This window comes from Sciurus vulgaris, assembly GCF_902686455.1.
Source record: "Sciurus vulgaris genome assembly, chromosome: 16".
NCBI lineage: Eukaryota > Metazoa > Chordata > Mammalia > Rodentia > Sciuridae > Sciurus > Sciurus vulgaris.
This window is the reverse complement of record NC_136477.1, coordinates 49,391,148-49,405,365: the sequence shown is the minus strand read 5'-3', so window position 1 is coordinate 49,405,365 and position 14,218 is coordinate 49,391,148. Positions and strand designations below refer to the sequence as shown.

The window sequence follows — 14,218 nt, the reverse complement described above, 5'->3', positions numbered from 1 at the left end:
TCCAGATAAGAAACTTAAGTTTAAAAAAAAAAAAAAAAAAGTTTCAAAGAGAACAAACCAGAGAGAAGAGAAGGAACTGGGTAGGAAAAAAATGACTAGAAATTATTTTATATTTTTATGGAATAACAGAGTATACTGGGTCTTACTTGGAGGTTAATTCTCCTGAGAGATCTTAGACAAGTTACTTCATGTCCCTGATTATGTAATAGGATTATGTCAACACCAACACTTCACAGAGCTATTCTGAGAAGTAACAAAGCCCAGCACAGAGCTCTGTGCCTAGGAAGCCTTCTCTTTAACAATGGTAGTGGTGATGATGATTTATGATGTTAACAGCATCCACCAGGACCTCCCAAGACAAGATTCCATGAAATTTCCTCCATCAGTATGATAAGCCCAGCAATTCTCAGATGTACAGTGCCACACAGATTCCTTGGGAGGCTGCTGCGGTTTCAGGAAATGCAGTTTTTTTGGACCATTCTCCTTGGGTCTTCTATGCAATCATATTTGGGTCTATAGGGCAGCAAAGAAAGAAGCAAAGATAATCACAGACAAGAAAAAAGGATACAGATAGTGAGTTTTTCAAAAAATATTTCATGTCCTCTGGAGAAACCTGTGTTACATGCCCAACATCACCATGTTCAATATAAGTATCCTCAAATCTCCACTATACTCCAATTATCACTTCACCTGTAAGGGTTGTTTAGTAGGTATCCAAACTACACATTGAGGTTTGTGCCTGCTAGGTTTTCAAAGTGTTCAAGTTTCCAATGTGCAACAGACAAGGAGTCAGTCATTGTATAGTATTCTGTCTTTTAAAGCAACTAAAGCTCAAGTCCTTAAAATCATCTAAACCTCGACAGGCATTATAAAAGTACTCCACTGGCAGTAACACCATGAAGGTATCATGAAAGCAAGGTGGAATACCTACATTGAGAGTCATTTCTGCTAAGGCACACTCAGACCTTGCCCTTTCCTTTCTGTGTTGATTCTACCAGAATGACATAGGCCTATACCACTCTCTAAAAGAAAATCACCTGACAATGAATTCCTATTTGGATGTGAATGGGAAAAGCAACATTTTATAGCAGATCATTTGTTTAAATAAGGATTAATTTCCAATACTCTAAAAAGTACGCATAGGTGATGAAGGTGTTCTTGACACTAGGTTCAAGCAATTAAATCAAGATGAGGGGTAGGGGAAGAATGCAACTCTTTAGAGAATTTTTTTTCTTTTGGTACTGTGGGTTTAACCCAGGGATGCTTTACCACTGAATCACATCCCTAGTCCTTTTTAATTTTTTTTTAATTTTTTTTATTTTGAGACATGGTCTCCCTAAGCTGACCAGGCTGGCCCCAAGGTAATCCTCCTGTTTCAGCCTCTACAGTCATTGGGATTATAGGCATATGTCACTGTACCTGGCTTACAACTAATTTATTATTTTTATTTTTGTGGTACTAGGGATTGAACCTAGGACTTTGTAGATGTTAGACAAGTACTCTCTCTTTAAGCTACACCCCAGCTCTGCAATTGATTTTTTTTTTTTTATACCAGGGGTGCCTCACCACTGAGGTACATCCCCAGCCCTTGTTGTCTTTTATTTTGAGACAGGGTCTCACTAAGGTGCTTAGGACATGGCTAAGTTGTTGAGGTTGGCCTTCAATCCTCATGCCTCAGTCTCTCAAGTGACTGGGACTACTGGTGTGTACCACCAGGCCCAACTTTTAGAGATATATTAAGGCCAAGCAAGAGATATTTAAAAAAAAAAAAAAAGCAACACTTAATAGACCTAAAAGAAGCTAATCTTAGATTAACAGTTAATCTCCCTAAAGAGGTTTCTGAATAAGAGATGCATCTAATATTGATAAAGTAATGACCACTGGCCCTGATGTGCAGCACTCAAAGAACAGAGAACCCTGCCATGAATCTGTGAGATTCCCTGCAAGGAAAGAACTCTGCTCCATTAATAACTTTTAAAAATCATGCACTAACTAATTCATGCTGGCAGTCCAAATCCTTCCATCAAACTTCATTATATGATCAGACCAAGTTCAAAGATATATGAAGGGTAAAGAGAAAACTTAGGTCTACAGAAAATTGATGGAGAGGAGCGGTAAGCAAAATTCTTTAAGTTTTAAAGTGAGGAAAGGAGACTTAAACTAGAGGACTTGGTCAAGTGGGTCAAAAAAAAAAAAGATTTTGATTGCATAAAAAGCCACACATGAGTTCAGATTTTAATGTGACATACATTAATACTTGCTGCTATTTTAATATTTGCCTTTACTTGAGATGTAGTAGGACTCTGCCTGAGGCAAGATTTTTTAATAGCAATAATAAAAATACTTAATGGTACTTAGAGCAAAGCACGTGTGGTCATGTTTTAAAGAGGGAAAGGAAAAGGTAATTCTAAACATCTGTACTACATTTCCACATGATAAAACCACTATACTCCAAAATTATCTTGAAGTTTGATGGTCTGGGGGGGGTGGGTGGCAGTTCACATAGAGAAATGTTTATTTAAAAAACAAAGTGAGACTCAAAAGCCATTTTGAGGAAAACAGGGACAGCAAACTTTATTGTAAAATAAAATTTCCAATTAATAGCATGTCTGGTAGTCAGAAAGTAAGGTTTATGTGTCTTCTCAGGTCCATAATTATTGCCTCCATAAATACTCCTGAGAATCAAATATCTTTTATTTTCACAAAATCCCAACCTTCCCACATGGTACCTCAGATCAAAATACCACCTCATCACCTCCCTTAGATTTCTTTTCCTGAATTTACCTCATTCCTAGCCCTGCATTTCCTGAGAGTATAGGAGTGAGGGAGGGGACAGCTTCTATCTCTTTCCGTCTGTCTCTTTGTGTGTCTCTGTCTCTGTGTGTCTGTGCATGTCTGTGTGGTCTGTATGCATCTGTGTGTGTGCCTCTCTGTCTCTGTGTGTGTCTGTCTCTGTGCTTCCCTCTATGTGTGTGTGTCTGTGTCACTCTGTCTCTTCTGTGTCTCTGTGCTTCCCTCTATGTGTGTGTGTCTGTGTCACTCTGTCTCTTCTGTGTCTGTCTGTGTGTCTGTGTCTCTCTCTGTCACACACACACACACACACACACACACACACACACACACACACACACACCATTTCTATTTCTTTTCAAGCTCAAACCTCCACCCCACATCCCCTCAGCACATCTGTTTCCTAGTTCAATCCCCTGCAGTCAGTCTTTGGGTCAAGAAGTACAGCGATCTTCCTGACCTTCTTCAGTAAAACAGTTTCAAGCAGGTGCGACTAGAAATTTCTGTACTTGACATGGCCACAGGCCATTCACCAAAGGATGTGTCACTCACTCTGCACCAGCAGTTCACAACTGATTTCAAACCCTGGGGATATCTTGCAATGTCTAAAGACTTTTTTATTATTGTTGTCATAATTCAGGGAAGGGTGGGGGTGCTACCTGAATCTATTATGTAGAAGCCTTGGATTCTTCTAAACACCCTACAGTGCAAAAAAAGGATAGCCCTTACAACAAAGAATTGTCTTTTCTCAAATGTCAATAGCACAGAGACTATTCACGAGGCTACATCAAGAAAGTAAAATTCAAAGCATTTAGGAGCCCCTGCAACCTACATGCCAAATTGGAAACACAAAGTAATCCCTTTCACATTCAAGCTGGAGTGGTAAGAAATGTAGATTTTGTCTACCAAATTTCAGAAGAGTAATGAAATGGGTGCCTATTGGGAGTTATAAGTACAATTTTAATGTCATATAACTGACATAGAAAGAAATCTGAAATATGCAATGAAAACTAGACAAAAAGAAAAGCTGGCTTGGGGAGGCAAAGCATTTCTTTCTGGGAGTGAGCTAATTATAAAGCAAAGAAAATTGAAAAGAAGACTAACTTTGAACAGATGAAATAGGAAAGGTCCAACTCTACGTGCCACCCACTTGCTTTTCCTTATTCTCTGCTCACAAAAACTCATTTATTCCCTAAGAATTCATGGAGGGCCAGGTACTTTCATTTTCATGAGCCTACAATGGACTGAGGAGACCTCACCCTATTGCTATCTTCTACACAGCACCTTTCCACGCCTAGGTGACCTCACAGACTTACAGTCTTCGATTCAAAATTCCCTCATAAGATGTGGAAAGAAAAAAAAAAAAAAAATCAAATCCTTTTGCATTTTTCCTTTTTTTGCATTTAAAAAGAAAATAACCTTGTGTGAGAAGTAAGAAAACCAAAATCCTAGTCTGTGGTCTACTCAGTCTAAAAAATCCCCCACAGTCTCAAGGAGTGTTCAGCAACAAGGTTCCTAGCACCAGCAGGCCCACATTTGAATCCCAGATCATTTACTATTTGCTCTGAGAAACTGGACCAAGCACATCACTCTCTGGACCTCAGTCTCCTCATCCACTTCAGCAAATCATTAGGAGGATAAAAATGACACTCTTTGGAAAGTGATTAGCACAGACGGATCTCATGTTATTCTCAGTAAATGTTACATGTCATCAAAACTCTGAGCCTCAGTGTCCTCCTGGAGTTGCTGGGAGGATCAGAGGAAATCATTAAAATCGAACATGTTCTATAAACTACTAAGCCTCCTACACATGTAAGGTATTAACTAATGTTCCCACATTTCTTAAGGGTGAGCCTTGAAGTAGACAAGTCTGTCTCAGCCTCTCATTACCATGGCTTATGAAACGCACTAACACAACCACAGTACGAGTGCTTGTAGTCCTTTCTCACTACTGAGGTTTTATTTGTGGTGCATTGTTTTACCAAACAATGATGATGACAACTTATGTCAGCTATCAAAAGAATATTTTTCAGGGAGCCATCACTCTACTTCTAGGGCAATGAGGACAGTAATCAATATCTCCCCCTATAACTTCCTAACATTCTCTGTGCCCCCCTGCAGCCTTTATCCACCTCCCCAACCACTTCCTTTTTCCAGCAGGTTCTGAAATGCCTTGTGTCTAATGCCACCCTAGAGTCTCACCCATCTCTGTTACTGTAAAAAGCAGTCAATTACACTCATTAAAGTCAATATGATGTAAAACCTGAACCATTTCAAATTAGCATGCAACATTCAAATTTTAAAGAATGCATTAGAATAAAGATAAAGCAAATGATGCTAAACAGAAATGAATATATTTCCTATCATCTAAAATAGAAGAGTAAAAGTTATAAAATTGTACTTTTAGATGCATTGTCAATTAAGGAGAAAAAATAGCATTTTTCTACAAAGATGCTTTGTTGGCATCTATCCTGAATGAAGTGCTTGGAGAAAATGGAACTTACTGAAAACAAGGAGAATGTGAATTTCACTGACATCAGTCAATGAAAATGTCACATAATCTCAAAAGAGATACTATATTCAGTTGATCATCTTCTTTAGTCACGAGACTCATTTGAGAATGAATGCCTTTAAAGGCTCCTGGGAGTAAAAGCCAATCCCCTGTATCTGATACTCAGAGCCCCCAGTGAACTGATCCCATGCCACCTTCAGCTTTATTTCCTCCCTCTCCTGAAAAGTGTAGTTTTAGCAGTCTCATATTTGATGCACTCCAAAACCACCACAGTTCCCACCTCTATGGCTTGACTCATCCATCCCTTCTCCAATCAGACCTCCTCACAAGCTGAGTATTGAAATTCTTCCTGCCTTTAAGGACCAGCCCTGCCACAGTTTAAACCAGTCATCTATCCTCCTGCTTTTAGCTGTCCAGCATTTAAATACCCTTTGAGATCCTCTTGGTGAGCCAATCCAAGGAGTAATAGCAAGCAGTGGTGACAAGTACAAATTCTAGAGCCAGAATGCCTGGGATCCATTCTTGGCCACAGCACTCGTTGTATGTGAGTAGGGAAAAAGTTTCCCACTTTGTGTCTCAGTTGCCTTATCTGTGTAAAGATGGTGATGACAGAATTGAGCATGAAATAAGCCTCATTAAGTGTAAGTTGTTTTATTGCCCACCTAATCTCTGAACAAGATCACAAAACTGCCACCAATGCTCCCATGGCATCCTGCATATATATATATATTCCATGTATGACCAACAATGTACAACGCATTTTGCAAAAACTGAAAGGAGATTTCCAGGTACTCTCAAAACTCCAAGCTTACAGCAATGATAAAGAAAACATAAAAGAATAGGGACTTACATAATAAATATGAACTTTCCCAATACTGACAAACCACAAAGCAATTCTCTAGTTGTTTTCAATCATTAAAATATATATTGAGCACACACAATACTTGAGGCCTGGGAATAATGATGGAATAAGCTGATCATCTAAAAAAAAAAACTATACTAAAATAGGAAATAATCATTCACTTCTGTAATAAATATGTGACATAGCACTTATAAAAGATCTTATATATAAAATTTTATGTTTATGTGTTTGGGAATATTTTCTATCATAAGCTTTGTAGGTAGAAATATAATGTATTGAATCTGTAGAGAGAGATTTAGAAATGCCTGCATCAGCAAAATCACAGCTCAGTCAGCAGAACTAGAGACAAATGTGTGTTAAAGAGAAAGAGGCTTAGAGAAAGGGGCACTAGAGTGGCATCTAGAAGTTTGGGGCAGGGATTACATAGGGGAGGTTTGAGCCATCAATAAAAGGTCTAAAAACTCAAGAACTTCTAGGTCACAACGTTTTCCCTGGTGAATCTCCCACTGGGCTCAGGACATGGTGGATACAGAAATCAGACCAAGAATTCATATTACCTGCTTCTGCTTTCTGCCCACACACAGCACAGAGGGAAGCTGAGATCCCATCTCTTGCGGGTTTTGCCTGTCTTGGATTATTAGCAACTGTGGCCCCCATGACTTGAGTCTTCATGTGCTCCTGCAACTAAAGAAAGGCAAACTGCCCAAAGGGATTAGAATAGGAGATCAATGGGCACTGCAATAAAAGAGTGAGGTATGTCCAAAGTCCACTGACTTTCTTCTTAAGGACCAGTAAAGAAAAGTGTATGCAGACTAAACATGAGAGGATCCTGGTATAAAAATTCATTTTTTTTTTCTTTAATCAGATCAGCAGTATTTGGGGTACTTTACATGGATCAGTATGTTCTTTGCAGGAAAAGCTAAAGAACGAGGTAAACCATTACCGCATTAAACACTGTCTTATCAAACCAACCTGTATCAAAATGCATCAGAAAACTAGTGAGTAATGCCGAGGCTCAGCCAAGCCTGGGGCTCACATTAGTATGTCAGTCCTAGTTCCTGGGCAATGATTTCTGTCTTCCAAATAAGTTGAGATCACAACCTTTTTGCTATTGTTTCCTACCAGACAAAGGAGTGGTTTTACCCTCAGCCTTTTCCAGACCGATGAAAGACAACAAGACTCTAAGACAACCCCACCCACCCCACGTGCAATTCCTGCTAACTCCAAACATTCTGAAACAATAGTCTGAACAAGAACAGAAGACCGAGTTTATGTGAGGTCCAACACCTATGGCTGAGAATGAATCATAAAACCACTAGCACTCCATTCCCCAGCATTACACCATCCAGCCCCAACCTGGTTCAATCATGCATAATGAAAAAGAAATCAGGAACATGCTGAACTTTTTTAAAACCTCAAGTACATTTTAAACCCTGTTTTAGATTCATTTAAATTAACCTAGGTCAGGCAACCACTTTATTCCAGCTGAGTTATTATTCTTACTGGTTTAAATAGCAAAAGTGATCAGACACATTTTTCTATTAAAAATTTTTAAAATAACCTGATAGAAGTACATTCTACAGTGGAGAATATGGAAACAGCTTATGATAAACTTGGCCTTACAAAATAACTATGTAGGAAATTACCCAGTTACTTAGCAATAGTAAACAACTATTTGTATATTATTAAGTATTTTGTAGGTCACAAACTAATAGCACAATTTTCTAAAATAGCATTTTTCAACAATGTCTTACAAAGGACACCAATGCAGCAAGAAAACAGTGAGCCAAATACTCGAGAAGATCTGCCTTCCCCAGTCCTCTGCCTGGAAATGAGCCCTACACACTGGCATATTGGAAAGTAGGGGTTTGTGGAACCCAGCATGTCCCCAAGTTCATTTGGCCCTCCAGTCCCTTTTCTCTCAGAACACATATCAACATACAACAAAATGGTTGTTCTGCCCACCACACTTTGGTTAAGATTCTTTGAGAAAAGGGATATAATGAAGTGGTTTAAGAGCAGAGATTCTGAAGTCAGCCTGATTCAAATAACAGCTATACATCAAACTTCTTGATGTCACTTGTCCCTCAGTTGTCCCAGGTAAATGGACAAATAATAGCACCTACCTCCTAAGACATGGGCCTTTTCTTCTGACTGGAATGGTCTTCCGAGATCCTCACATAGCTGTCTCCTTGTCATTCAGGTTTCAGGTTATTTTGTCGCCCCCTCCAAAAGACTCCCTGACCACCCAATATGAATGTGGCCTCACTCAGATCACTAGTGCTTCACCTTCTTTTCTTCATGACATTTTCCTAACTATGCAATTGTCATCTATTTCTTCCCAATAGAAGGCAAGCACCCATGAAGCCAAACTATTGGTTATTTTTGCTATATCCCCAAACAGATCTTCAACAAGAATTCACCCAATGAATGAATAAGGGAATGAATAAATGGATTAATGAATAAACAAATGAGGTGGTTGTGTGAGTTCAGTGTGAATCGGTGTAGAGCACTTCATAGTGCCCAACACACAAACTATTCAGAACCTTTTGAAAACTTTTGATGAACTATGAGTAGTTAATGCACTCAATCACAATTCTTCCACTATTTAACTTTCAGATGCTGCAGTGCCTCTTCTTGATACATTAGAGATAGACATTTCATGACATTTGTTCAGAGGCATGCTGGTAAACAGACATTCAGAAATGGAACAGGGGTAAGCCCTGACAGTACTATTTACCAATTCCCATGGTGTTAATATTCCAACTATGACCAATTTCAGGATATCAATGGTTTAATAGAAAACTCACACAACTCCTGAAATTTTAATGAAGGACTCTCAGAAGCTACAACACTTCTCTTGGGAAGGTTTCTTTCAAGCCTCCAAGTCTTGCTTGTTGAGTTCAAGTTGAAAATGACTTATACAGAGACATATATTCCATATTCTTTCTTCTTAATGACTCAAGACATGGCCCATCCACTGATTTAGTTTGATGCTCAAGGAGACGAGTTAGATGCACTGGGTTTCATTTTCTGTACCACCCTTTGTGTGCATTCAAATAGACGGTTAAGGCTGTAAACATGATCTGTATCCACATTGTGAGAGGATCAACCAGTTTCAGAAAACACAAGCTGAATTGTTTTTAGTCACACAATAGAATCAACGCACTGTCCATTAAGTGTTACCAATGAACAGAATCTAATAGTGAAAGAAGAATGGGCCACCCTGATCACTAGGTTCCAAGGAGTGATAAAAGATGCTGCAGATGAAGCTTTCTCTGGCATCATACTCTTGCTGTACATACAACATTTTCCCTTGGTACCCCAAATAAAAGTTGTTTTCCTAGCTGTAGTGATCCTCTACCAACCATAATTTTGAGAAAACACAAGCAAAATTTCAAACTCCAAAGTCAGTCTACATGCAAATAATAAATATCAGAATTATTATTTCTCTTCTCTAAACTACGTGGGAAGTCTATGGAGTGAGACAGGAAGAAGACTAGTATCTGCTCTACTGTATTAGCTACCTATTACTGTGTAACAAATCACTCCAGATTCATCAGCTTAAAACAACTCACATTTATTATCTCATGGATTCCATTAGTCATAATCCAGGCAGAACTTACCTGGTTTCTCTGCTTCATGGTCTCTCACAAGTTGCAAAGTGTCAGCCCAGAGGCTGTTATTCCATCTCAGGGCTTGACTGTGCAAGGTTCCACCTCTAAGCACACTAAGAGGCTCTTGGCAGTTTTCAATGAATTAAAGCTGTCAGACCGACTACCTTCACTCTTCACTGAATATTGGCTGGAGGCTACCTTCACCTCTTACTACATAAGCCTTTCCATGTAGCAGCTTGTTTTATCAAAGCATGAAAGCTAAGGTGGCAACAGAGTCTGCTAGCAAGATTGAACCTATGTAACCTAATCATGGAAGTGATGTTGACATTCAATTCCTTTTGCCATATTTTATTATTTACATGCAAATCTCTAGGATTAGCCAAAACTCAGGGGAGGGGGATTATAGAAGGATGTGAATCCATGAGGCAGGAATCACTGGGGACCATCCTACAAGTCTTCCAACCATATTTATGCTCTGGGAATATGTATGGGAAGACTATGCGCAACAAAACATCTCTTTAAGCATCTCAATATGAAACCAAGCCATGTAACTTCCCAAGCATGTGGCTAAGGTCTCATGAAAACAAAACAAAGGAGGACCAGAGTATAGGGCATTAGGTGTGTAGACAAAGTTTGTTCAAATGTTCTAAGCAAACACAATCTACATCAGAGAAAACTCCTGGGAGCATCTGCATTTTGGCAAATCCCAACAGGGAAGTCAGGTTTTTCTTAACAAGTGACTCACAAAAAGGAATGCCCATCTGAACAGGTATTCAACACCAAGAAATCTAGTCTACTCTGGAATTATTTATTGCTGTAGAATATTTTGAAAATATATTTAATGCCATTTTATTGCTTATGATTTGCTATGTGATGCATGTCCCCCTCAGCAGATTTGCCTACATGACACTTTTAAGATCTGTATCCACCACAGTGGCAAGTAACTGCTAGAACAATTCCAAACCCTGGCTATCACCCACATTTTTTTTCTAAATTTTACCCAACCACATATTCTCAGATATCTGAGCATCACAATATTCAATGGTGGTAGAAAGCCAGACAGACTGCCTGAAAAGGACGTCAATGATTTAATTCACTAAGGGCAAAACACATACTCAGAAAACCTGGAACACTGTTTCCTAGACAAATGTAAATGCAGACAAAGATTATCTTAAACCTAAACGTTCAGAATTGGTCTGCACAATTTAACCATTCTTTCTAGAAAACCCATATGTTTTACTCCCTGTAAATTCTACCCTCAATTCAGTTATAAAACTACTCTGTTGCTAATAATCTATTTGTTTTGTTCCTTTAGAGAGATGATATTTGATAAACAACTAAACTTAAATAGTGCTGTACTTAAGACCCCAAACTATAGCCACCTGTGGGGAACAACTGTAAACCACCTCGGGACTGGCATATGCTGCACATGCTTGGATATTGAGTACCCAAATACTAATGGAATCAATGTGTGGTGAGAAGGAAAAAAAAAAAAAAAGCTAATGTAAAATTCCAGTTTAATGGTCATAAGCAGACAGAAAGATTATAAAGCACATGATGAAGAAATTTTTATTAAAGCTGAAGATATCTTCCAACCCATGAAAATAACTTGATAACATTTTAATTTGTAAAATAAGGTTTAGGAGAAAGTGAGTGAATGTCTTACCTCTCTCAGATGAATGTTTTCCTTCTCTTTCTGGTCTAAAATTACTTCCAAGTGGCTGACCTGAGACTCAGCCTCTGCCATCCGGCGTGTCCGTTCATTGTCATCCTCAAGGTTTTTGGATGGCAAACCTTTGCTTTGCAACATCTCCAGGAGTTTTTTAATCGACTCATCTCGGGCATTGAGGGTCTGTTTCTGTGTCTCAATTCTCAGCTCCATTTCCTCCAATGTCTTCCTCAGAAGGAAGAGCTCCTTGGCCTGTCTGTCATGTTCAGCCTGGAGCCTCCTGAAGTTCTCCTCCGTCAGCTCAATGGTGAAATGCTCTGCTCCACGGTTGCCACTCTCCTGCTGCAGGAGGTGGTTGAGGTCTCTCTGGGTTCGCAGCTCATCCTGAAGGGCCTGGATTGTCAATTGCAGGTGCTACGATGAGAAAGAGAGCAGGATAGGAAAAGGAAAAAAGTCAATGAATATGTCAGGCACTGTTTGCTGCTTCCACACCATGAAAATGGAATGTTAATCATGAATTCCAGGGGCCAGCCATGAAGTCCTCCATGGTGACTTCAGAAGCATGGGACAGCACATGGAAAGGGGGAGATTAATTCAGTGATGCTTTCTAAATGTCTTAGGAGAAGAGAAATGTACACATACACAGAAACAGTATATTAGTGTCAATCACAAGGGAAAGTATACATCTAGAGAGTTTTAATTTAGGAAGTGAGTTAGAGGGAAATTTTCACAAACACATCCTATTTATGCCCACAACACTCCAGACTCAGTATTCCTTGTTTCCTAAGATGTTCTTTTTTCTACTATCCATTATTTTTCATGACAAATGTATGTCCATTTAAAAAATGAAAATAATAGCATCCACTACAAGTAGACACAAACAGGGACTTTATTTTTTTACAAATAAAGCTGCGAACAGGTTTAGTAAACAGGATTACTGCCTCTGCAAGCAAAAGGGAATGAATGCAGACACAGACAAACACACCCAAACACATAAGGAAGTGAGGCTGAACAGAGCAAAACAAACAAGCTGCAAAGAGTGGACAAACCTTGGTTCTTCTGGCATCCAGTAACTGAACAGCATGAGAAATGGAAAAAAAAAAAAAAAATGAAGCAAAAAATCAACACAAAGAGAAGTCCAGTGCAAGCAAAGGATATTTAACAAAAAGAACTTAATCAACATAGAGTACCTTTACAGAAGGAAAAAGAAAAGAAAAAAAAATCTTATTAGAGCAAAGATCCATAAGCTACACAGAATCTATAGCACTGATGTTTGATACATGTGAAGGGAAAAAAGAAAAAAGAAAAAGAGAAAACCAATTGTGAGGTTTACTCCATCTTTCATTTTCCTAAATCTCACTGGCCCAGCCTAACCCAAAGTCTTGGGTGTCTTACCAGAGAGGAAAATCACAATACTCCAGAAACACCCACGTTGTTTCAGGTCTCCACTACAACCAAAATCAGAGTGGAAGCACCACAGAAACAAAATTGTTACCAGTTACAAAAAAAGAAACCATTGCATGAATTCATTTGATGAATTTGGCAACACCTTCCCCACAGAGCCAACCCCCAGGCTGGTAAGAGGAAGCAGCCACAAGCCTGAAGGTATTTTTGTCCTACAGACAAAACCAGAAGACTTCAGAAACAGCAATTACTCATTCATTCTCAGATACATAATCCTATTTGTGGACAAAATACAATGCTAATAAGCACAGGACTCAAGATGCACATAAAGCAGGACTCGTGCCCATAGGGCACTCACAATGTTATACATCATGGAAAACTCTATATCTAAGTCATATAAACAATAGTCAACATTTTGAAATCCTATGGTTAAAACCTAGAAGTGCTGTGATCTTTCTGAGTGTAGCCTACACCCAGAAACTAGCATGGTGTGATACACCATTGGATTATTATTTTTTTTTTTTAATGAGTATCCACTTTTCCTTACTCTTTAAGAATATCCACTGAGAACTTCTTAGAGCATAGGAGACAAGTAGCATTCTCATCATGTGCCACAGTGCCTCTCAGAGTACTGCAGGGAGAGGAAGCAACTAGTTTGTATTTACAATAGAAATTATGAATTATTTTTGTAATAGAATACACCCATGTAAAGTATAAAATTCAGTGGATTGTAGTATATTCACAAAGTACAATCATCAACACAATACATTTTTGAACATTTTTATTACCTCAGAAAGAAACGCTATACAAGTCACTCCCCATACCTCTCCCCATCCCACAGCCCTGGTAACCACTGTCTCTATGGATTTGCCCATGCTAGACATTCCATAACAATGGAATCATGCAGTAAGTGGTTTCTTTCACTTAGCATGTTTTCAAGGTTTATCCATGATAAAGTAAGTCTCAGTATTTCATTTCTTTCTATAAGGATTATTCCTAAATTGGGATATACCACATTTATGTATTTATCAGCTGATTCATACACAGATATTCATAGCAACATCATTCATATTAGAAGAAAAGTGGAAACAATCTGTATGTCAACAACTGACAGATGGGCAAATAAAATATGATTTATTCAATGGGATATTATTCAGTCATAAAAAGGATTAAAGTACTAGTGTATACTACAAGGATGAACCTTGAAAACTACGAAGAATTCAGTCACAAAAGATCACAAATTGTATGATTTCACTAATGAATGTCTGGAATAAGCAAATTCATAGAAATAAATTAATGATTGCCAGGAGGGTAGGGAAAAAGAAATGGACCATAACTACTAAATAGTATGGGGTTTCTTTTGG

General features: G+C 38.6%; 1 protein-coding gene across 9 annotated transcripts in view; it reads right to left on the bottom strand.

Moving 5' to 3' along the window:
• Nucleotides 1-14,218, bottom strand: part of ERC2 (ELKS/RAB6-interacting/CAST family member 2) — a 1,069,021-nt gene that overhangs the window by 854,633 nt on the left and 200,170 nt on the right. For all 9 annotated transcript variants that reach the window (XM_079116398.1, XM_079116395.1, XM_079116399.1 and 6 more), the window contains exon 3: nucleotides 11,448-11,864. In XM_079116398.1, the coding sequence (XP_078972524.1) occupies nucleotides 11,448-11,864 (417 nt within the window). The remainder of the gene's footprint in view (nucleotides 1-11,447; nucleotides 11,865-14,218) is intronic.